The sequence below is a fragment of the Oncorhynchus clarkii genome, chromosome 25, assembly GCF_045791955.1.
Source record: "Oncorhynchus clarkii lewisi isolate Uvic-CL-2024 chromosome 25, UVic_Ocla_1.0, whole genome shotgun sequence".
Lineage (NCBI taxonomy): Eukaryota > Metazoa > Chordata > Actinopteri > Salmoniformes > Salmonidae > Oncorhynchus > Oncorhynchus clarkii.
Window position 1 is genome coordinate 42,569,865 of NC_092171.1, and position 25,058 is coordinate 42,594,922.

General features: G+C 44.2%; 1 protein-coding gene across 1 annotated transcript in view; it reads left to right on the forward strand.

Moving 5' to 3' along the window:
• Positions 1-13,022: 13,022 nt before the first annotated feature.
• Positions 13,023-25,058, forward strand: part of LOC139383710 (zinc finger, FYVE domain containing 26) — a 148,064-nt gene continuing 136,028 nt past the window's right edge. Inside the window, exons 1-5 of the mRNA XM_071128263.1 lie at positions 13,023-13,121; positions 21,859-22,161; positions 22,497-22,656; positions 22,822-23,037; positions 23,125-23,434. Coding sequence (XP_070984364.1) covers positions 21,971-22,161; positions 22,497-22,656; positions 22,822-23,037; positions 23,125-23,434 — 877 coding nt within the window. The 5' untranslated portion in view covers positions 13,023-13,121; positions 21,859-21,970. The remainder of the gene's footprint in view (positions 13,122-21,858; positions 22,162-22,496; positions 22,657-22,821; positions 23,038-23,124; positions 23,435-25,058) is intronic.

Consider the following 25,058-nt stretch of genomic DNA (forward strand, 5'->3'; position numbering starts at 1 on the left):
AAACTATGAACACGTCATAAAACCATGGCAAAATGTGTAGAATTACAGGACGCTTTACAAAATTAAAACGTTTTTTTCCCTAAACAAATCTGACGCCCATGCCGGATGTGGTGTTTTTTTTTTTTATAAGACTAGAATTCATGTAAAACTCAAAGACTGTGGTATAATCCTGGTCAATTTACAACTGTGAAAGACGAAATGTTCAATGATCTGATATTATTCGATCTAGCCTATCAGAGGGTATGTTGCTAGGGTTTCCACTCTTAAAGACACGTTAAAAATTCCACAACGTTTTCCATGATAACTGCCAAACACTTACAGTGCAATAAAATGTGGGGAAGACAGTTGTGTAGATGAAGTTATTATCTCTAGTCAATCCATGTTGATAGAAATCTACAGTGAACATGAAAAACCTCCACCCACAAAATGTCAGGAACTCACCAGCAGAGATGCCACCTCGTCATCGCCAGTAGAGAGGCCACCTCGTCATCACCAGCAGAGATGCCACCTCGTCATCACCAGTAGAGAGGCCACCTCGTCATCACCAGTAGAGATGCCACCCAGTAGAGATGCCACCTCGTCATCACCAGTAGAGATGCCACCTCGTCATCACCAGTAGAGAGGCCACCTCGTCATCACCAGTAGAGATGCCACCCAGTAGAGATGCCACCTCGTCATCACCAGTAGAGAGGCAACCTCGTCATCACCAGTAGAGATGCCACCTCGTCATCACCAGTAGAGAGGCCACCCAGTAGAGATGCCATCTCGTCATCACCAGTAGAGATGCCACCTCGTCATCACCAGTAGAGATGCCACCTCGTCATCACCAGTAGAGATGCCACCTCGTCATCACCAGTAGAGATGCCGCCTCGTCATCACCAGCAGAGAGGCCACCTCGTCATCACCAGTAGAGATGCCACCCAGCAGAGATGCCACCTCGTCATCACCAGTAGAGATGCCACCCAGTAGAGAGGCCACCTCGTCATCACCAGTAGAGATGCCACCTCGTCATCACCAGTAGAGAGGCCACCTCGTCATCACAGGTAGAGATGCCACCTCGTCATCACCAGTAGAGATGCCACCCAGTAGAGATGCCACCTCGTCATCACCAGTAGAGATGCCGCCTCGTCATCACCAGTAGAGATGCCACCTCGTCATCACCAGTAGAGAGGCCACCCAGTAGAGATGCCATCTCGTCATCACCAGTAGAGATGCCACCTCGTCATCACCAGTAGAGATGCCACCTCGTCATCACCAGTAGAGATGCCACCTCGTCATCACCAGTAGAGATGCCACCTCGTCATCACCAGCAGAGAGGCCACCTCGTCATCACCAGTAGAGATGCCACCCAGCAGAGATGCCACCTCGTCATCACCAGTAGAGATGCCACCCAGTAGAGAGGCCACCTCGTCATCACCAGTAGAGATGCCACCTCGTCATCACCAGTAGAGAGGCCACCTCGTCATCACAGGTAGAGATGCCACCTCGTCATCACCAGTAGAGATGCCACCCAGTAGAGATGCCACCTCGTCATCACCAGTAGAGATGCCGCCTCGTCATCACCAGTAGAGATGCCACCTCGTCATCACCAGTAGAGAGGCCACCTTGTCATCACCAGTAGAGATGCCACCCAGTAGAGATGCCACCTCGTCATCACCAGTAGAGATGCCACGTCGTCATCACCAGCAGAGATGCCACCTCGTCATCACCAGTAGAGATGCCACCTCGTCATCACCAGCAGAGATGCCACCTCGTCATCACCAGTAGAGATGCCACCTCGTCATCACCGGCAGAGTTGCCACCTCGTCATCACCAGTAGAGAGGCCACCTCATCATCACAACTGAGAAGTTGCATCCTCAAGTCTTCTGGAAGGAACAAGCCACTACTCCTGTCATCTGTAGATGCCCTCCTTCTTCACCACTAGATGGGAAATGAACAAGTTTAGTGCCAGTGGAAAAGTGAGTTCCACAAATAAGAATTGGACAATACTGACATCACCAATGAGACAATCTTCTAAGCCACAAATAGTCACTTATCAGATTCTTCAAAATAATATTGACAACAACCTTTGGCGATTAGATGTTTTCATTTGTGAAGAGTTGAAACAATAGAGAAGGGATGAGACCACGCTGCTTTAGGGACTGGAAACACACATCACCTGTGAATACACATGTATAAGGTTATCAGACCAAGCAATAACAACTAGGTTACATTCATTTGTGCTGAAATAAATGCAATTGGCACCAGTCAGATTATATGAATTGTTAAAATTTGAACACAATTTACCAAAATTTTTACAAATATTAAATACCAATAGAAAAACTAGATTGTGATTTCCAGTCACACTTGCATACGTTTTTAACCGAGGCTCACAGGTGTCAGAGAAACAGCTAAGAATGTTAGTGGAAGTGTCCTCTTCAAAACAAACAAAGAACTTCCACTTCCCAGTTGATGGTAGAATAACTTCCTGTTCAAAACAGGAAGTTATTGGTTGCAGTAAAGCAAGGTCTTACAGTGACATTGTAGTCTTCGTCTTCGTCAGAGGGGAAGTTCACTGGCTCACAATATTCTGGAAGATTAAGCCTAGTAGATACAGCTAAATGACAACTGCTTTCTGTAGCAGGTGAGGTTAGCACAGAAGGAATGGCAGGACTATGGCTTTGGGATATTAACATTGTCTACAGGCAATTCATTATTGGTCCCGGCCTGTTTTTGGTTTAGGCTAAACTCCTGTGAAGTTGGGTTGATTTGAGCTTCAAAAGAATCACTAAGGGTGGATCCTGTCAGAATATCACTGGATGGTGTTCCACACCATGACTCCTCTTTGATCAAATGCCTTTCAGATGTGCTGATGGTATCTTGGTCTTTACAGAAATAAACCATTTTGACAGCCCTGTTCTCCCCATCACATGCTCCGGTCTTTTCAGGAAAAATACGTCAAATCTGCTCGACTTGTTGTTTGGGGACTTATGGTAGGTACATATGTATGCTCTTTCGGTAAACCCACATAGGAACCTGCTTCTGTGTTTCTTGACAATGGAGAACTTGGGTAATCTATCCAAGCATTAATCGAATCAGACCAAATTATTGTTTGGGATAGCTCCCTCTCATCTTCCTCTAGTTTAACGACAACATCCATTTTGCATCAATGAATACATGGGACCATAAGACTGATTGATGTGAGCAAGCCAACTTGATAACTAGCTATTATCATTTGCCCAATATAAGTTAGCTAAGTGGCTGCAAACGGCTACATCGTATGTGGAGATCCTGCTAACATTTACCATCTACCTAGTCACCTATTATTTAGTTAGCTAGCCAACTAGGTTAATCTAGTGTGGTTTGCAGCTGTGTTAGTTGTCACAACTAGTTAGTTGGTCTAACTAGTTAGTTGTCCTAGCTAGTTAGTTAACTAGTCAGTTGTCCTAACTAGTTAGTTGTCCTAACCTGAAAGGTTAGCTAACGCTGTACCTTTACTGGCGGTGGATATACTGCAAATCCCTTGGCCTCCATTATGTTTGAATGAAATTCGAGACAAAAAAAATGTAAAAAAGACTTTCCCATATCTTTTGAGAAATATGTCTGAAAACATCGTCAGCTAGCTAGTAAAAAAAGCGGTATGAGCCAGAATGTAACGTTTACACACACAGAGTTTCTAAACCCAGAGGTGCAACATCCGGGAACACTTGCAAAACAGACCAGGCCTTTGGTTTGAGAAGTGAACAATTATCTCTTTATAATCGAAGGAGTGTCTTTGTAACGGCCGTTGGTGGAAGAAGGTGAGGACCAAAGCGTTCCTCATGTTTATTCGAAACTGAACACTAAAATGCAAAACAACAAAGAGACAACCGAAACAGCTCTGTCAGGTGCAACAGACACTAAACAGAAATTAACTACCTACAAACACAGGTGGGAACAGGCTGCCTAAGTATGATTCTCAGTCAGAGACAACGATAGACAGCTGCCTCTGATTGGGAACCATACCAGGCCAAACACAGAAATACAAAACATAGAATACACAACATAGAATGCCCACCCCAACTCACGCCCTGACCATACCAAAATAGAGACATAAAAAAGGAACTAAGGTCAGGACGTGACAATACCCCCCCCCCCCCCCCCCCCCCCCCCCCCAAAGGTGCGGTGGCGGCCCTGGTGCGGGATGTAGACCCCACTCCACCTTAGTCATGGCCCACTTAAGTGGCGCCTCTGGAGTGGCGACCCTCGCCGCCGACCCCGGACTGGGGACCCTTAAAGCGAATAGGAGGGAGACTCTGGCGGCTCCGGACAGGCAGACGGTTCTGGCGGCTCCGGACTGGAGAGAGAACCTGGAGGGAGCAGACGGAGAGACTGCCTGGTGCGTGGAGCTGCCACAGGACCCGCCAGGCTGGGGAGACCTACAGGAGGCCTAGTGCGTGGAGGAGGCACAGGATGGACCGGGCTGTGGGGGAGCACTGGAGCTCGGCCTTGGCACCACTCCTCCAGGCTGGATGACCACTTTATCCCGGCCCTCCAGAGTGCAGGCACAGGTTGAACCGAGCTGTGGGTGAACACTGGAGATCTGGTGCATACCACTTGCACCTCTCCCTTAGGCTCAATGCCTACATTCCGGCACGGGCAGAGCGCAGGCATAGCACGCACTGCACCCTCCCAACGCCCCGGAGACACAGTACGCAGCGCCAGCGCAGGATACCTTGAACCGAAACGGCGTACTGGAGACCAAACACGCTGGGCTGGCACAACACGCCCTGGCTGGATGCCCACTCACGCATGGCACTTGTGGGGGGCTGGCCTATAGCGATCCGGGCTGTGAGCACGTATTGGCGACACCGTGCGCTTTACTGCATAACACGGTGCCTGAGCAGTACTACACTTCTTCCGGTAAGCATGGGGAGTTGGCTCTGGCCAATCTCCCCGTGTGCCCCCCCCCAACATTTTTTTGGGGGACTGCCTCTTGTGCTTGTTGCGCTGCCTTACCTCATATCGCCGCTGCTCAGCTTTCGCTGCCTCCAGTTCTTCTTTGGGGCAGCGATATTCCCCAGCCTGTGCACACATATTCCTCATGCAATTTGGTTGTGGCTAGATAGATAGAGTACAGCTAGGGGTAGGCAACTATACTGAACAAAAATAGAAACGCAACATGCAACAATTTCAAAGATTTTGCTGTGTTACAGTTCATATAAGATAATCACTCAATTGAAATAAATGCATTAATTCTATGGATTTCACATGACTGGGCAGGATGCAGCCATGGGTGGGCATAGGCCCAACCACTTGGGAGCCAGGCCCAGCCAATCAGAATGAGTTTTTCTCCACAAAAGGGCTTTATAGCAGACAGAAATACAAATTTTATTGTCCCGCCGCACTTCCAAATTCTCTAATACGACATTGAAGATGGATTATGGTCTAGAAATTAACATTAAAGTCTCTGGCAACAGTGGCCTGGGTTGGCATGGTTACTTGTGGTCTTCTGATGTGAGTCCGGTTGGACATACTGCCAAATTCTCTAAAACAACATTGGAGGTGGCTTATGGTAGAAAATGTACATTAAATTCTCTGGCAACAGCTCAGGTGGACATTCCTCCAGTCAGCATGCCATTGCACGCTCCCTCAAAACTTGAGACATCTGTGGCATTGTGTTGTGTGACAACTGCATATTTTAAAATGGCCTTTTATTGTCCCCCCAGCACAAGGTGCACCTGTGTAATGATCATGCTGTTTAATCCCACCTCTCTCTCTCTCTATCCTCTCACTTCTTTCTCTTTCATCCCACCTCTCGCTCTCTCTATCCTCCAACTTCTTTCTCTTTCATCCCACCTCTCTCTGTCTCTCGTTCGCTCTCTCTATCACCTCTCTCTGCTGAAGTATGACCCACTTACAGCCCAGCTAATCTTCTTCCTATGTGTGTGAACTTGTGTGCAATTAAGTGGCAGGCAATAGTAGACACGCAGGCCTGCAAGGAGCATAGAGTTGTCTATCCCTATGTTTAATCAGCTTCTTGATATACCACACCTGTCAGATGGATGGATTATCTTGACAAAGGATACAATTCTCACGAACGAGGATGTAAACAACATTTGAGAGAAATTGTCACGCCTGTTCCCGCTTTCCCTCTCTGGAGCTCGAGGGCGCCAGGCTGAGCTTCATTACGCACACCTGTCACCATCATTACACGCATCAGCGCTCATTGGAATCACCTGCACTCCTTCATGTTTAATTGCCTTCCCTATATCTGTCTGTTTCCTTTGTTTCATCCCCGTGTCAGCATTATTGTCTTCCCCTGCCCAGATGCTGTTTGCACTGTTCCTGTCCGTATTCTGTTCCTGTCCGTATTCTGTTCCTGTCCGTGTTGCATTCAACTTTCACTCCCTGTATTTGCTTCTCGTCTCCAGCGTCTGTCCTGACAGAAATACGCTTTTTTTGTGTGCGTATGGAACATTTCTGGGATCTTTTATTTCAACTCAAGAAACATGGGACCAACCTTTTACGTGTTGCGTTTATATGTTTGTTCAGTGTAGATCAGAGGGGAAAAGGAAGAGAGGCTCACCTTCCAACAGGTGGAGTGTTTTGTTGTTGTTTAGCCAGGAGCAAGGAGTTTTTGTATGTAAGTCAATGACAGTATTGAATCTGGTCAAAAACAACCTTCATTGAATATTCAAAAAAGGATTACAATAATTAGATGTATCCACCAATCCAGAGAAATGATAGGCGGGAGCTAGACAGCCCGCAGTGCGGCTTTGTGGACAATGACTCCCATTGTCAGGGCGGAGAGAAATATACAGTGTTCTTGAATATGGTGTAATTGCAGACCACAATTCGGGGAGTTTCTTGATGTGGGCGTTCCTTGACATCAGGAAACTCCTATTGGTCAATTCAGGTGTTACGATGGTTTCTCCGATACAGATGATTTGTTTACATAGCAGGTTATGATAATTAACGTGTCAGGTTAAGTGAGTTAGCGTTGCAGGTTAGGAGAATGAGGTTAAGTTTAGGAAAACCTAAGGCTTAGCTACAATGCTACAGTTGTCAACAACTGTTGTCCCTGATGCAAAAGAAAAGGCCACGGACCAATGTCAAGCATCAATGGGTGTACCTTGATATCAAGAAATGCTGATATTAGAAAACGCCCCTAATTGCAGGTCTGCAAGTACACCCTTCTTGATTTTTGTAACATAATTATAATAATTTGTGTCCAAAAAAATTATAAATAAAATGTCATACCAAGGATGTGACAAATGGACAATACATTTAAAAAAATATTTAAACTGTCATTTTAAACTGCCATTTTAAACTGTCATTTTAAACTGCCATTTTAAACTGCCATTTTAAACTGTCATTTTAAACTGCCATTTTAAACTGTCATTTTAAACTGCCATTTTAAACTGTCATTTTAAACTGCCATTTTAAACTGTCATTTTAAACTGCCATTTTAAACTGTCATTTTAAACTGTCATTTTAAACTGCCAAATTGCAGCTGTGCTTCTACCAGCAACGGTTTGGGTCTCACAGCCGTAGCCATAGCTATTACCAGCGAATCAAATGGCTCCCCAGACTATTTGCATTGCCCCCCTCCCCCTCTTTTACGCTGCTGCTACTCTCTGTTTATTATCTATGCATAGTCACTTTAACTCTCCCTACATGTACATATTACCTCGAGTAACCTGTGCCCCCCACACATTGACTCTGTACTAGTACCCCCTGTATATAGTCTCCACATTGACTCTGTACCGGTACCCCCTGTATATAACCTCCACATTGACTCTGTACCGTAATACCCTGTATATAGCCTCCACACTGACTCTGTACCGGTACCCCCTGTATATAGCCTCCACATTGACTCTGTACCAGTACCCCCTGTATATAGCCTCCACACTGACTCTGTACCGGTACCCCCTGTATATAGTCTCCACATTGACTCTGTACCATAATACCCTGTATATAGCCTCCACACTGACTCGGTACCGGTACCCCCTGTATATAGTCTCCACATTGACTCTGTACCGTAACACCCTGTATATAGCCTCCACACTGACTCTGTACCGGTACCCCCTGTATATAGCCTCCACATTGACTCTGTACCGTAACACCCTGTATATAGTCTCCACATTGACTCTGTACCATAATACCCTGTATATAGCCTCCACACTGACTCGGTACCGGTACCCCCTGTATATAGCCTCCACATTGACTCTGTACCGGTAACCCCTGTATATAGTCTCCACATTGACTCTGTACCGGTACCCCCTGTATATAGCCTCCACATTGACTCTGTACCGGTACCCCCTGTATATAGCCTCCACATTGACTCTGTACCGGTACCCCCTGTATATAGCCTCCACACTGACTCTGTACCGGTACCCCCTGTATATAGTCTCCACATTGACTCTGTACCGTAACACCCTGTATATAGCCTCCACACTGACTCTGTACCGGTACCCCCTGTATATAGCCTCCACATTGACTCTGTACCAGTACCACCTGTATATAGCCTCCACATTGACTCTGTACCGTAATACCCTGTATATAGCCTCCACATTGACTCTGTACCAGTACCCCCTGTATATAGCCTCCACACTGACTCTGTACCAGTACCACCTGTATATAGCCTCCACACTGACTCTGTACCAGTACCACCTGTATACAGCCTCGCAACTGTTATTTTACTGCTGCTCTTTAATAATGTTTTAATTTAACACTTATTTTTTTCCTAAAACCGCATTGTTGGTTTAAGGGCTTGTAAGTAAGCATGTCACTGTAAGGTTCTTGTACCTGTTGTTTTTCGGCACATGTGAAAAATAAAATTGTATTTGACAACGGAAGAACCCTTTTGGGGTTGTACCTTTTATCTACAAAATTGTGCAACGCTTGAAACTGTTATGTGGAGTGCCTTGTTATTCAGAAAACAGAATTATTTATTTATAGATAACATTGACTCAATCAGTAAGTTGTTACGTCATATTAATTGGACTTGCAATTGTTCCACCATGTCCTCTTATCTTCTCCAGCAGTTCTGTGACCTGGGGACTCATTTTGAAACGTTGCGTACGTACAAAATATACCCTAAAACATGCGTGCGCCAGTTTTCAAACCAAATTTGTCATTTATAAACACTGAGCTTGACGTGTGTGCTTAGCTTCGCAAACTTTAGACCGTGTGCATGTACCGTTTCTAATAGCGTCGCAAGCAGGCAATAGAGTGGCGCAGTGGTCTAAGACCCTTCATCTCAGTACAAGATGTGTCACTGCAGTACGTGGTTGGAATCCAGGCTGCATCACATCCGGCTGTGATTGGGAGCCCCGTAGGGCGGCGCACAATTGGCCCAGCGTTGTCCGGGGTAGGCCGTCATTGTAAATAAGAATTTGTTCTTAACTGACTTGCCTAGTTAAACAAATGTTAAACTTTTTTATTTTTTAAATAGCCTACTATTTTCTGTAAATGGGAGATATGATGACATGCTTATTTATAACAACAAAAAAACAGGTAAATAAAATGTGTGAATGTGAGAAGAGCGAATACTTTTTTTTCTTCTTCATCTTTGCACTCTAAAATAGTTCGAAAATATTTCCTATTCCAATACCATGATCATTGCTGAATAAATTCCTCACTTTTTCTGAGTGTGATCGTTTTCACACTGGCAAAGTAGGCTATAGGCCTTAAACGTCTCTCATTTAATTGGACACACTTTACAGTGGTAAACAGCCTAGATGAACTAGAGATAGACCACAGGTCCCAGAGTGGAGTGGCAAACAACAAAACCAAAACATTTCTGGGGCCTGTAGTTTTTCCTGATCTGGTCACCTAACCAGGTAAAACTCCGGACCTTATACGATATGACGTGATTCATCTGTTGTAAAAAGATGTCATATGGGCTATGATGAGACCCGAGTTTTTCTAGTCATATCATATGGTTTTAATAAAACTCCTGTAAAAACTCCCGGTCTTGGGGAGGATGAAAACCCTGTCAAACTGCAGCTAAGGACTAGGGTTTTTTCCCCCTATAAACAGACACAGAGACAGCAACATATGATTGGACAATAAAAAGCTGAGCTTCCTGTATGCAGGTTTGAATCGTGTAGTCCTGCCCTATTCAACTGTAGGACTCAATAAAACATTAACTCAGTCTGTTAGCTATTGTGTTAATTGGTTTATTCCAGTTAATCATTTTGGATTGAGAAAGTGTAGGTCATCCCAAGTTTGAATACAAACCAGTTTTCACATTTTTTTTCTCACAAACAAATGGGATATAAATAGCCCACGCACAATGCTACAGCTTAGTTTATCCTGGCCAGCAACCTGGTCTCAGTGCATTTTGTATTATTCTGTATGTAAAAACCCAAGACCCCACATTTAATATGATATGTAAACATTTCACTAAACACTTATTTGAAGTGTTCCTAAAAACCTCTGTGGGGGGGGGAATGAATGGTTTGAAAATGATTGGAACCATTTCCTTGTTTGACCTCTAGGTTTTATGGGTAATATGACTGTTACTGTGGTACTTTATGAGACCAGGCTTCGTGATCTGGTCTTGTTCAGTTTATCTTGTGCTGCCAGCATGTGGGCAAGATTAAAATAAACCCAACCCACGAAAAACAGTTATGGTACCTTTCATTCCACGTACATGGATTTCCTATCATCTCACAAATCTCAGTTATGGCACCTTTCATTCCACGTACATGGATTTCCTATCATCTCACAAATCTCAGTTATGGCACCTTTCATTCCACGTACATGGATTTCCTATCATCTCACAAATCTCAGTTATGGCACCTTTCATTCCACGTACATGGTTTCCTATCATCTCACAAATCTCAGTTATGGCACCTTTCATTCCACGTACATGGGTTTCCTATCATCTCACAAATCTCTGTTATGGTACCTTTCATTCCACGTACAGGGGTTTCCTATCATCTCACAAATCTCAGTTATGGTACCTTTCATTCCACGTACATGGATTCCTATCATCTCACAAATCTCAGTTATGAACGAGATTGACTTTATGACGCAAACGATCATATTTACACGAGCTAGTCCATGTTGACACTAGAATAAATGTTTCTGACTCATCGATACCACAGAGGCCGTTTAAAAAAAATAAAAAAACGAAAAATGTGCTTTTTTTTTAGTGGCAGTCGTTCTTTAACCATGTGAGGAGTTTTGTATGGGAGGGGGGGGGGGGGGGGGGGCAATGAAAGTGTCAGGATCAAATGAATTACTATTTTGATACATGAGGCTTATTTGATCTAATGGAAGTTTCTTAATGATTAGGTTGGTAAGACGGTATTGACATACAGTAAGTGTGATGCAAGTGACATCCAGGCAACTGAGAAAAAATACACTTTATGTCGGAGGAGACCCTGTTGAAATTCGAGACGGTCTACGCATATTCAGGCAAGTATCTCACTCTCCATTGAATACAGGTGTGGCGATACTGATGATTTGTTGCCACGGATGGTTTGTTTATATAACAGGTTAGGTTAATTCACATGGCAGGTTAGGAGAATTAACGTAGCAGGTTAGGTTAATTCACATGGCTGGTTAGGAGAATTAACGCAGCAGGTTAGGAGAATTAACGCAGCAGGTTAGGAGAATTAACGTAGCAGGTTAGAATTAACGTAGCAGGTTAGGGAGAATTAACGTAGCAGGTTAGGGAGAATTAACGTAGCAGGTTAGGGAGAATTAACGTAGCAGGTTAGGTGAATTAACGTAGCAGGTTAGAATTAACGTAGCAGGTTAGGATAATTAACGTAGCAGGTTAGAACAATGAGCTTAAGGTTATGAAAGGGGTTAGGGTTATGCCTCAATCACACGGATAAGAGTTTATTGCTCAAAATTAGTACGCAGCATCATCTGGATATGGGTACAACAAAAGTTCAACGTTCACCTCCTGCTACCATTTCAAGCATACAGTTTGACGCCTTGATCACACCAACAGAGCCAGTTGCCTTTTGGTACACCAGAAGTACATTCATTTCCAATGGAACGCTGCGTTCGCCTTGCAGCATTGTGTTGCAGAGGTAGTTTCAGTGCATTCTGTGTGGTGCATATGTTGGATTTATCGAATTTATGCTATAAGTATATGGCTTGACAGAAATGGTAACAGAAGGTGAATGTTGAACTTTTGTAGCACACATATCCAGATAAGGCTGCATACTATTTTGCGCAGGGGGCTAGTAACCCCCTAGTTCGTTATGCACCACACAGAACTCACTGCAACTTCCTCTCCAACGCAACGCTGCGAGGCAAACGCAGCGTTCCATTGGAAAATAATGTACTTCCGGTGTACCTAAACGCAATGACACTGTCGGTATGATCGAGATGTCAGGTTGTCAACAACTGTTACCACAAGATAGAGCTCTAGGCCTACTCCATCTAGCAACGGTAGAAAAGTAAACAAACCAGATCATCAGAATCTCAGCACAGGAGTTTGACGTCAACAGCCCTCATCGATTGTTCCTATTGAAATTCGACACGGGCTATGCATATTCATGAGGTTATCATCTCACTCTCCATTCAATTACAGGCGGTTGACGGTCAACACCCCTCATTGAATATTCAAGTCAGTATTCAAATACCGAGATGTATCCACCAATCGAAAGAGAGGAATAGGCGGGAGTTTAACAGACTGCTGTCCCGCTCTGTGGACAACGAATCCCATTGTTAGGGCGGAGACATAAGCATCTCGTTATTATATCCAGTATCTCTGGGGTGTATTCACTACGTCTTGCAACGGAAACCGTTAAACGTTTAAGAAGCAAACGGAAGCGAACAGAGCAAACGCAATGAAAGGTGGAGGGACCTAACTGAATTTGTCCAGTAGAAACTTCGTTTCTGTTGAAAAATGATTTGCAACAAAGGCAAAACAATTCGGAACAATTCAGAACTTTTTGCAACAGGCGCAACGTTTTGCAACAGAATAGACGTAATGAATACACCCGTGGTATAGCCTATCTTGCGCGAAGCTCTCTTTTAACCTTTGAACTGCAAGCGAAATCAGCTGATTTCGTCACATGACATAGCTCTCTAGCTTGGACACTGTGCGCTAAGCATAACAATTCGGAAGAGGGAAAAAATAACAGTGAAATATTATAAAAAAGGAATACATTCACATCGATAGAAAGTAAGTCAATGTACGTTAGTTGTTTATTACGCATTGGTTGTTCTTGATCATCTAATCAGCATGATGTGTTTATGATTTAGTCGGTTAACTTACGTCTTTCATGAATGCAATGCCGTTTCTTTTGACAGCTAACGTTAGCTAGCTGGCTATTACTTGGGTGATGCTTTTGCTGTGTCAGTAATGTTGTCTCGCGATGATGTAGGTCGCGTTTCTTTTTAACAACACTCAAATAAGCACGAACCTTATGGTAAAAAAAAAAACATCTACACTGAACTAAAATATTTGCGCAACATGCAACAATTTCTAAGATTTTACTGAGTTACAGTTTATGTATGGAAATCCAGTCAATTTAAATAAGTTCATTAGTCCCTAATCTATGGATTTCACATGACTGGGAATACAGATATGTTGGTCACAGGTATGGAGGGGGTTGTGGATCAGAAAACCAGTCAGTATCAGGTGCATTGGAGGCTCCTCCTTAGTGAATTTCATAAACGTAAAATTGTAAAACATAAAAAAAGTTTACATTTTTAGACAAAACTATACTAAATATATTCATGTCACCAAATAATTGATGAAACACTTATTTTTGTACTAAAAGTCTACAGTAGCCTCAGCAGCACTCTGTAGGGGTAGCACTATGGTGTAGTCAGAGGACAGCTAGTTTCCGTCCTCCTCTGAGTACATTGACTTCAGTACAAAACCTAGGAGGCTCATGGTTCTCACCCCCTTCCATAGACTTACACAGTAATTATGACAACTTCCCGGAGGATGTCCTCCAACCTACCAGAGCTCTTGCAGCATGAACTGACATGCTGTTCACCCAATCAAAGGATCGGTTAATTAATCTAGTACTGAAAGCATAAGCTACAGCTAGCTAGCACTTAGTAGTTGAAAAAGAAAGACAGTAGTTGAACAGTTTTGAACAAATTAATGGGGCCCGCCAGTGTAACTGCTAAACTGCTTTCTGACTGTACACTGTAACCTTACTTCATGATTATAGCAGGTTTACTAACACGTTAGTTCTATTAGCTATGGTGACTATGAGGTTACTTTAGCTAATATGGTGACAACAATGTAGGCTGTGTGTAGCGGTTATGATATGGTTTGGCTTGGAAAGTTTTTTTTGCCTGGTCACATACAGCTGATTTGCATTGAAGTTGACAAGCGAAGGGAAAAGGTGAGAGGAAGAGAGTGAATAGATGTGAGAAGGAGTACCACGTGGCTCCTATGAAAGTGAACTGTGTTTTATGCGTGATCAGTGGTGTATTCATTCTGCCGATTCTGTTGACAAATGTTTCTTAAACAGAACGAAACAAAATAAACATACCTGAGTTTGTCCAATAAACTCTCGTTTGCAACTGTTGGACTAATAATTACACCCTAGATCAGCTAGATGCAGGCAAGAGTGTGCAAGGCGGTATTGAATGTGTCACTGTCTGTCACCTCAAATTATTCTCTCGACCTGTGTGCACCTACGTTGGAAACTTTCATTCATAGTCTAGGTTGTTTCAACCTCATGATGGGTATAGAGAACATTAGAGTATCATGTAGGAGCCTAATCTTATCAATGTTACATTGAACTGGGTGAATGGAATATGAATGACAGTCATCCAATATGCTGTAATAGAAATAAGGCCATGCTCATATAAACATATAGACGTTCTCCCTCATCTTAAATGACACCGACTGCCACTAATCAGGTGTGACCACCATTTGCCTCACGCAGCTCGGCACGTCTACTTGGTGTGGAGTTGATCAGGCTGTTGATTGTGGCCTGTGGAACGTTGGTCCCACTCCTCTCCAATGGCCGTGCCAACTTGCTGTTTTATTGGCTGGAACTGGAAAACAAGCTGTCGTACACGTCAATCCAGAGCATCCCAAACATGCTCAACGGGTGACACGTCTGGTGAATGGCTGAATGGCACGAAAAGGGGCCTCGGCATCTTTTTTTATTGATATCTCTGTGCGTTCAAATTGTCATCAATAAAATATAATTGTGTTTGTTTTATGTAGCTTCTGCCTGCCCATACCATAACCCCACCGCCACAATGGGGCACTCTGTTCACAATGTTGACATCACAGCAAATCGTTCGCCATACACGTGGTCTGCGGTTGTGAGGCTGGTTGGACGTACTGCCAAATGATCTAATACGACATTGAACGTGGGTTATGGTAGATAAATTAACATGACATTCTCTGCCAACTGCTCTGGTGTACATTCCTGCAGTCAGCATGCCAAATACACGCTTCCTCAAAACTTCAGACATCTGTGGCTTTGTGTCGTGTGACAACTGCAAATTGATGACCGACAGGCACGATTCGGTCTTAAGTAAGAACACTTTATATTGTGTTTTTTAAAAATGTTTTACATTGGATAAAAGTAGAGACTCGGAGATAGAAAATGCTATATTATACACTACAGTTGAGGAACAAAGGGAAAGTCGTTCTGCTTTGAAAGTTGATCAACTTGTAAACTTACTTTTGAGAAAATGCCCCTTTCAATGTTTTGGTACCTACTGGAGAGATCTTCTTTGTCTACACCCATTCAGCATCGTTCACATCTTCCTAAGCTTTAGCCCCACCCATTCAGCATCGTTCACATCCTCCTAAGCTTTAGCCCCACCCATTCAGCATCGTTCACATCCTCCTAAGCTTTAGCCCCACCCATTCAGCATCATTCACATCCTCCTAAGCTTTAGCCCCACCCATCTCTTTAAGGATTCACGTGTCAGGCCATGTACTAAACAACCAAAGATTTCAAGACTTAAGGCTGGTTTATACTACGGGTGTATTCGTAAATTTAGTCTGGAGTGCCAGAGTGCACTCTGGGCATTCGTAAATTCAGAGGGTTTCCGCTCTCGGAGCATTCAGACCACACACTGGACGCTCTGGCCAAGGAGTAGGGTTGAAATGGCTCTCCCGTGGAGTAGGGTTGAAATGGCTCTCCCGTGGAGTAGGGTTGAAATGGCTCTCCTGTGGAGTAGGGTTGAAATGGCTCTCCTGTGGAGTAGGGTTGAAATGGCTCTCCCGTGGAGTAGGGTTGAAATGGCTCTCCCGTGGAGTAGGGTTGAAATGGCTCTCCTGTGGAGTAGGGTTGAAATGGCTCTCCTGTGGAGTAGGGTTGAAATGGCTCTCCCGTGGAGTAGGGTTGAAATGGCTCTCCCGTGGAGTAGGGTTGAAATGGCTCTCCCGTGGAGTAGGGTTGAAATGGCTCTCCTGTGGAGTAGGGTTGAAATGGCTCTCCTGTGGAGTAGGGTTGAAATGGATTTCCTGTGGAGTAGGGTTGAAATGGATTTCCTGTGGAGTAGGGTTGAAATGGCTCTCCTGTGGAGTAGGGTTGAAATGGCTCTCCTGTGGAGTAGGGTTGACATGGCTCTCCTGTGGAGTAGGGTTGACATGGCTCTCCTGTAGAGTAGGGTTGACATGGCTCTCCTGTGGAGTAGGGTTGACATGGCTCTCCTGTGGAGTAGGGTTGACATGGCTCTCCTGTGGAGTAGGGTTGACATGGCTCTCCTGTGGAGTAGGGTTGACATGGCTCTCCTGTGGAGTAGGGTTGACATGGCTCTCCTGTGGAGTAGCGACGCCCGACATATGCCTAGTTTCCTGAAACGAGTCGCATTTTAAAATGAATTTTTATTGTCCCCAGCAAAATGATTGCAGTTTCTACTGGTCGTTGTTTTCAGGCTGGTTGTATTGGTGCTAACTAGGAACCAAGCTAAAGCTAGCTAGCCCAGAAGTTGTGGTCGAACAAATGATGCTTTATTACCAACGCGGTATTGTAAACACATCGTTCGTGGCCCGGTGTTTTTTTGTCCAGCTTTGACAGTGCTACTGTGTCTTTTTTTTTTACATGTAAAGACCCAAACGGAGTTCCATAGTATGTATGTCATGAAGCTAATAGCAATGACGCAATTACTGTGTAACTCTGGTAGGGCAACATCTGAAAAATAGCGCACTTGGTAGCGTGTACCCGGTGCTCGACCAGTCGGCGAAAGCCAGCATCCCCCATGGCAGAGAACGGTTGATTGGTCAAGGGCAACGAATTCCATTATCTTGGCGTTAATGGATTTCGCCCTTTTCAGTTGTCTCGCTGAAATGTTCTTACTCTTTCAAATGACTGCCCGGCTTGTTGACTTGTTGACCCAACATCAGACGTTGTGGACCAGGTTAGGAATGCTGTGTTGCACGTGTAGCGTAAACTTTTACGTGTCGTCATAACGTCATGTACCTACGTTATATAGGTTTGCACGGTAGCTTTGACATCCGGTTTTTAACATCGGCGTCATGAGCTGTCAAGTCATTACCGAAAAGCACATTGAGGATTTTTAAGAGGGTTGTTAGTTTTATGAGTATTTTCTGCGCCAAAATAGCTACAATTTTAGACGTCAGATTAAAACAAGACTAGTGACCATTGGATAAAATATTTTTTAGGGGGATTGACAAAATTCATAGGTGAAACAGTTTTTTATTAAGTTTGCAATTAATTGTTCTCACGTGCACGTTTCTGTCCATTTTAAGAATCAATGTGCTACCTTTTTGTAGCATTTCTGATAATGCTTGCGTCTTTTTAGCTAAATCTCATTCTGTCTAACTGGGCCAGCAACTCGGTTGCCCAGCAACTCAACAAACAGCTCACTGCCTGCACCAGCCAGTCTGTTGGTTTACAAGCCGAGGTTAACCATGAAATGCATTAGGGCTGTCCCCGACTGAGAGTCGTCTAGTTCTTTTGCCCAATCGATTGGTGGAAATGTTTAACCTTATTTTTCCATATATAGACAGTGTTTGAATAAAACCAACTACGTACAGAGCATTCGGAAAGTATTCAGACCCCTTGACTTTCTCCACATTTTGTTACGTTACAGCATTTTTCTAAAATTGATTCAATTGTTTTTTTCCCTCATCAATCTACACACAATACCCCATAATGACATCACAATACCCCATAATGACATCACAATACCCCATAATGACATCACAATACCCCATAATGACAAAGCAAAAACAGGTTTTTAGAAATGTTTGCAAATGTATAAAACATGTCTAACTGAAGCATCACATTTACATAAGTATTCAGACCCTTTACTCAGTACTTTGTTGAAGCACCTTTTGCAGCGATTACAGCCTCCAGTCTTCTTGGGTATGATGCTACAAGCTCGGTACACCTGTATTTGGGGAGGTTCTCCCATTCTTCTCTGCAGATCCTCTCAAGCTCTGTCAGATTGAATGGGGAGCGTCACTGACAGCTATTTTCAGGTCTCTCCAGAGATGTTCGATCGGGTTGAAGTCTGGGCTCTGGCTGGGCCACTCAAGGACATTCAGAGACTTTTCCCAATGCCACTCATGCATTGTCTTGGCTGTGTGCTTAGGGTCGTTGTGCTGTTGGAAGGTGAACCTTCACCCCAGTCTGAGAACCTGCTCCAGAGCACTCAGGATGTCAATAAAGTTGTCGAAACATCTCAAGGGTGATCAATGGAAACAAGATACACCTGAGCTCAATTTCGAGTCTCATAGCAAAGGGTCTGAATACTTATGTAAATAAGGTATTTTTTTTATTTTTTACATTTTTAAAAACATTTGCAAAAATTTCTAAAAACATGTTTTCACTTTGTCATTATGGAGTATTGTGTGTAGTTTGATGAGGAAAAATAATAATTTAATATATTTTAGAATAAGCCTGTAACTTAACAAAATGTGGAAAAAAGTCCAGGGGTCTGAATACTTTCCAAATTCCCTGTATGCGTTTAGATAGGGGGCCTATTGAAAATGTGTATTGTTGTAGCGTCACCATCTTTATTGCAAAACAAAAAAATACAAATACACATCTTTTGAGTCAACTTTTAACTTGACAGAGGTGATGAACTGATCCATTGATCCGCGCGGCAATTGACGATAAAACGGGACCATGTTTGCAAAACAAGCTTCTGTCAATATTACACAGGTAAGCTAACGGTTACATCAACCAGGAATGCAGACAGGCTGGCTCATTATATCGGGTATGAGAGACGGTGTCAAACACAGTACGGACCAAGAAAAGGATGTTTTATTTATATATATATATATATATATGTATGTATGTATGTATGTATGTATGTGTGTGTGTTTTCTAAATGACATGTTTAAGGAAATACAGACAGACGTTACTACAAGACAAAATGGCTGATGGTCTTGTAAATATAAAAGCAAAGCTTGCTTTCATGTAAATAAAAATAAAAAACAAGCTGTGTGTGTGTGTGTGTGTGTGTGTGTGTGTGTGTGTGTGTGTGTGTGTGTGTGTGTGTGTGGAAAATCCAATACTTTACCTTTTTTAAATCACATTATTGTGTAAACAATTCCTCTAAAAGTATGAATTTGGTTGTTTTGAGAAGGTTTGAATCCTAAGAAACCTGCCTACACATTGTTCAGAGAACAATAGACCAACATAGCTACTGTAGTGCTGTAAAACCTTGGTAGAGCATGGGTGGAGTAGGCATTGTGGTGCTGGAAAACCTTGGTAGAGCATGGGTGGAGTAGGCATTGTGGTGCTGTAAAACCTTGGTAGAGCATGGGTGGAGTAGGCGTTGTGGTGCTGTAAAACCTTGGTAGAGCATGGGTGGAGTAGGCATTGTGGTGCTGTAAAACCTTGTTAGAGCATGGGTGGAGTAGGCATTGTGGTGCTGTAAAACCTTGGTAGAGCATGGGTGAAATAGGCATTGTGGTGCTGTAAAGCCTTGTTAGAGCATGGGTGGAGTAGGCATTGTGGTGCTCATGAATTTTCCATTCAGACCAATACCCAGACCAATGCTCTACTCTTCCTTATCATTCATGTTACAGTTGGGGATGGCCTTAAATAAATATATATACAGTGCCTTGCGAAAGTATTCGGCCCCCTTGAACTTTGCTACCTTTTGCAACATTTCAGGCTTCAAACATAAAGATATAAAACTGTATTTTTTTGTGAAGAATCAACAACAAGTGGGACACAATCATGAAGTGGAACGACATTTATTGGATATTTCAAACTTTTTTAACAAATCAAAAACGGAAAAATTGGGTGTGCAAAATTATTCAGCCCCTTTACTTTCAGTGCAGCAAATTCTCTCCAGAAGTTCAGTGAGGATCTCTGAATGATCCAATGTTGACCTAAATGACTAATGATGATAAATACAATCCACCTGTGTGTAATCAAGTCTCCGTATAAATGCACCTGCACTGTGATAGTCTCAGAGGTCCGTTAAAAGCGCAGAGAGCATCATGAAGAACAAGGAACACACCAGGCAGGTCCGAGATACTGTTGTGAAGAAGTTTAAAGCCGGATTTGGATACAAAAAGATTTCCCAAGCTTTAAACATCCCAAGGAGCACTGTGCAAGCGATAATATTGAAATGGAAGGAGTATCAGACCACTGCAAATCTACCAAGACCTGGCCGTCCCTCTAAACTTTCAGCTCATACAAGGAGAAGACTGATCAGAGATGCAGCCAAGAGGCCCATGATCACTCTGGATGAACTGCAGAGATCTGCAGCTGAGGTGGGAGACTCTGTCCATAGGACAACAATCAGTCGTATATTGCACAAATCTGGCCTTTATGGAAGAGTGGCAAGAAGAAAGCCATTTCTTAAAGATATCCATAAAAAGTGTTGTTTAAAGTTTGCCACAAGCCACCTGGGAGACACACCAAACATGTGGAAGAAGGTGCTCTGGTCAGATGAAACCAAAATTGAACTTTTTGGCAACAATGTAAAACGTTATGTTTGGCGTAAAAGCAACACAGCTCATCACCCTGAACACACCATACCCACTGTCAAACATGGTGGTGGCAGCATCATGGTTTGGGCCTGCTTTTCTTCAGCAGGGACAGGGAAGATGGTTAAAATTGATGGGAAGACGGATGGAGCCAAATACATGACCATTCTGGCAGAAAACCTGATGGAGTCTGCAAAAGACCTGAGACTGGGACGGAGATTTGTCTTCCAACAAGACAATGATCCAAAACATAAAGCAAAATCTACAATGGAATGGTTCAAAAATAAACACATCCAGGTGTTAGAATGGCCAAGTCAAAGTCCAGACCTGAATCCAATCGAGAATCTGTGGAAAGAACTGAAAACTGCTGTTCACAAATGCTCTCCATCCAACCTCACTGAGCTCGAGCTGTTTTGCAAGGAGGAATGGGAAAAAATGTCAGTCTCTCGATGTGCAAAACTGATAGAGACATACCCCAAGCGACTTACAGCTGTAATCGCAGCAAAAGGTGGCGCTACAAAGTATTAACTTAAGGGGGCTGAATAATTTTGCACGCCCAATTTTTCAGTTTTTGATTTGTTAAAAAAGTTTGAAATATCCAATAAATGTCGTTCCACTTCATGATTGTGTCCCACTTGTTGTTGATTCTTCACAAAAAAATACAGTTTTATATCTTTATGTTTGAAGCCTGAAATGTGGCAAAAGGTCACAAAGTTCAAGGGGGCCGAATACTTTCGCAAGGCACTGTATGTATTTTTTTTAAATCATAATGACTCTGTGGTCCTCTAGCAGAACGTTCGACTCTCTTTATATAAGAGAACGAAGTTGAGCGTTTCTCAGCTCGTGGTCCTCTGTGCCTAGAACCTGCAACACCAAGGGTCGTGGGTTCAATTCCCGCGGGTGCCAGCCATATGAAAAAAATGTATGTCTTTTTTTTTAGATAAAAGCATCTCTTAGATGTTAACTGATAAAATCCTGTATTTTATTCCCCCCCCCCCCCCCCCCCCCCCAGCTCCTGGTTATTACTCCTCCCCTGCCATGCCGTGAAAGACGGGGGGGTGAACCCTTGACCCTGAGGTGACCAGACTGTGATTAAACCAGAGGAGGAGAAGGAGAAGACGGACATGCACCCGTACGGCTGCGAGGCAGAGACCTCCCTACAGGAGCTGTTTGATTTCTTCACTCGGTGTCTGCAGAATGCGGAGTGGGAACTGGCTGGAGCCTGTGTGCCTCAGCTGTGTGACGCTGGAGGAGAAGTGTCACAACGGCTACAGGACATCATCAAGGCCATCATCACCTACCCTTACCCGCTAGAGTGAGTTAGGCTGCTTACCTGGAGGAGGAGGAGGAGGAGGAGGGAGGGAGGAGGAGGAGGAGGAGGAGGGAGGAGGAGTAGCAGGAGGAGTGGGAGGGGAAGGAGGAGGAGGGAGGGAGGAGGAGGAGGAGGGGGGGGAGGAGGAGGGGGAGGAGGAGGAGGGAGGGAGGGAGGGAGGAGGAAGGGGAGGAGGTGGAGGGGGGGGGGGGGGTGGAGGAGGGTGTTTTGGTGGAGAGAAATGCTGATACATTGTTTTCATGTTCCTGGTAGTTTTGGGTTGTAAATGATTAGCCAATATCAATTGGTTATATAATTATATTTTGTGTGTATTGTAGATGGGAGAGTGTTGGCAGCCCTCACAAACTGGCCTGGCTTTGGCTGCAAGTCTTGGAGAAATGGACCAAGGAAGAGGTTTCTGTTTCAGTCAGGAGAGAACTAGAGTTCCTGCTGCTTCTAGAGGAGCTAGGAGACGAGGTGCCAGAGACAACGCTCAAGGTTTATACTTCTTATTTTCTAAAAAAGAAAAAAAATAGACAAGGACAACATTTTATAGAGATCATAAAGTTAACTTCAACAATTACGGCTATTGATACAAAACCATAAGGTTAGTTTCAAGTTATTATCGTAGAGTATATTTTTTAATATGTTCATCGTCCTCAGGAACTCCACCAGGCCTTCCTAACCACCCAGTCGGAGGAGAGAAAGGGATCAGGGGTTCCAGGGGTATCACCAGGGGCGGGCGATGCTCAGAGTCCAGGGATAGAGACCTGTCTCGAGGCCTTGTTGGACCAGAAGAGACCCAGAGTGGCCCAGGCTCTGGTTAGCTTCCTGGAGGACCACCCCAGGAGTGTTAACACAGGGAACCACATCCTACAGGTAGCTTTTAATTGTAATTGTTTTACCCCCCCCCCCCCCTCCCCTCCCCCGGGGTTTATATCAAATGTATTATTATTTCTATTAAAGGACACATTCATCAGATACCTGATGGAGAGAGTGGAGCATCTTGGTCCAGGCTCAGAGAAGATGGAGGGCTGGGCGGAGGAGATGTGTGTGGTCCTAGCCCTGATGCCCCTGAGGTCGGAGCGAGGTGGAGGAGGCGGGGTGGAGGCCCTGTGTGAGGCCCTGTGGAGGGCCAGACACGGGCCCCTGAGAGAAGAGAGGGTCCTGAGCTCCTTGCTACGACCTCACTGCCACACCTTGCTCTCCCATTACTGCTCTACAGCACTCAGGCTGCACAGAGACCGACTACTGAGAGAGACTCCCAGCACCCAGGGTGAGGATGGACTTTTACTTCCTTATAATTTACCTGAAACCTAAAAGGGGCAGTCTGCAGTTCAAACAACAACAACAACGTGGTCAACCCACCATGTGGTTAAGAGTAACCACTCTCAAATTCCTAGACAAAGCTATAGACACGAGGACTGACCATCCATGAGATCAACAGTATAGTTACAACCATGTTTTGAAATTATAATGTGTTTGTTTACAATTGCGTTGTTTACAAACAGTGGATCGAAAACAAGCTTATTGTCTGCCAAGATCAAATCAGGGAGGGTTTACTGTTGATCTCAGTCGGTTCATCCGTACGTTAGTCACACACGATATCTCAGATACGGCACTAGCCCCGATTTTTAGTTTTTGACGAAACTTGGGTGAAAGATGCGTCTTTCCATAGGTATCCGTTATTTTCAAAACTTATACCGATTTGGCCTTAGGCGGGAGCTATATTAATCAACTGAAACGTGTGAGTCACACCAGAGAGGAAGAAGAGAAGAGAGAGGGATAACTTGGCCCAAAATCTGTCTTCTACTATGTTCTTAACTGACTTGCCTGGTTAAATAAAGGTCAACTAAAATATGCTGTATATTGACCCTATATACTGTGTATCAATACTGTTTATAAAATACACTAAACAGTGGGTGAGAGAAAGTATTAGCTCACTGTAAATGCATAGTGAAATATTTCTGAAGCAACGTTATCGAAAGGTCATTGAAATACACAGTATTTCTCTCTCTTTGGGCTATAGTGGCCAATCCTCTAGCCTAGTTGTTGAGACATCCCTACCCGAGGGAAGAACAAAGCACAACCATGTTTATATGCCGTATCTCTACAGTCTCCCATTTTTTTATGAAATGGATGGTTTTGTCAAAATATTTGAGTAATAATTTGCGGGTTAAAACACTGTTTTGTATGGTTGTACCTCGGGTGTGGTTGTACCTCGGGTATGGTTGTACCTCGGGTGTGGTTGTACCTCGGGTATGGTTGTACCTCGGGTGTGGTTGTACCTCGGGTATGGTTGTACCTCGGGTGTGGTTGTACCTCGGGTATGGTTGTACCTCGGGTATGGTTGTACCTCGGGTTGTACCTCGGGTATGGTTGTACCTCGGGTTGTACCTCGGGTATGGTTGTACCTCGGGTATGGTTGTACCTCGGGTTGTACCTCGGGTATGGTTGTACCTCGGGTTGTACCTCGGGTATGGTTGTACCTCGGGTATGGTTGTACCTCGGGTTGTACCTCGGGTACCTACCTCGGGTTGTACCTCGGGTATGTACCTCGGGTTGTACCTCGGGTTGGTTGTACCTCGGGTTGTACCTCGGGTATGGTTGTACCTCGGGTTGTACCTCGGGTATGGTTGTACCTCGGGTTGTACCTCGGGGTTGTACCTGGGTTGTACCTCGGGTTGTACCTCGGGTTGTACCTCGGGGTTGTACCTCACCTCGGGTATGGTTGTACCTCGGGTACCTCGGGTTGTACCTCGGGTTGTACCTCGGGTATGGTTGTACCTCGGGTATGGTTGTACCTCGGGTTGTACCTCGGGGTTGTACCTCGGGTTGTACCTCGGGTTGTACCTGGGTATGTTGTACCTCGGGTTGGTACCTCGGGTTGTACCTGGGTA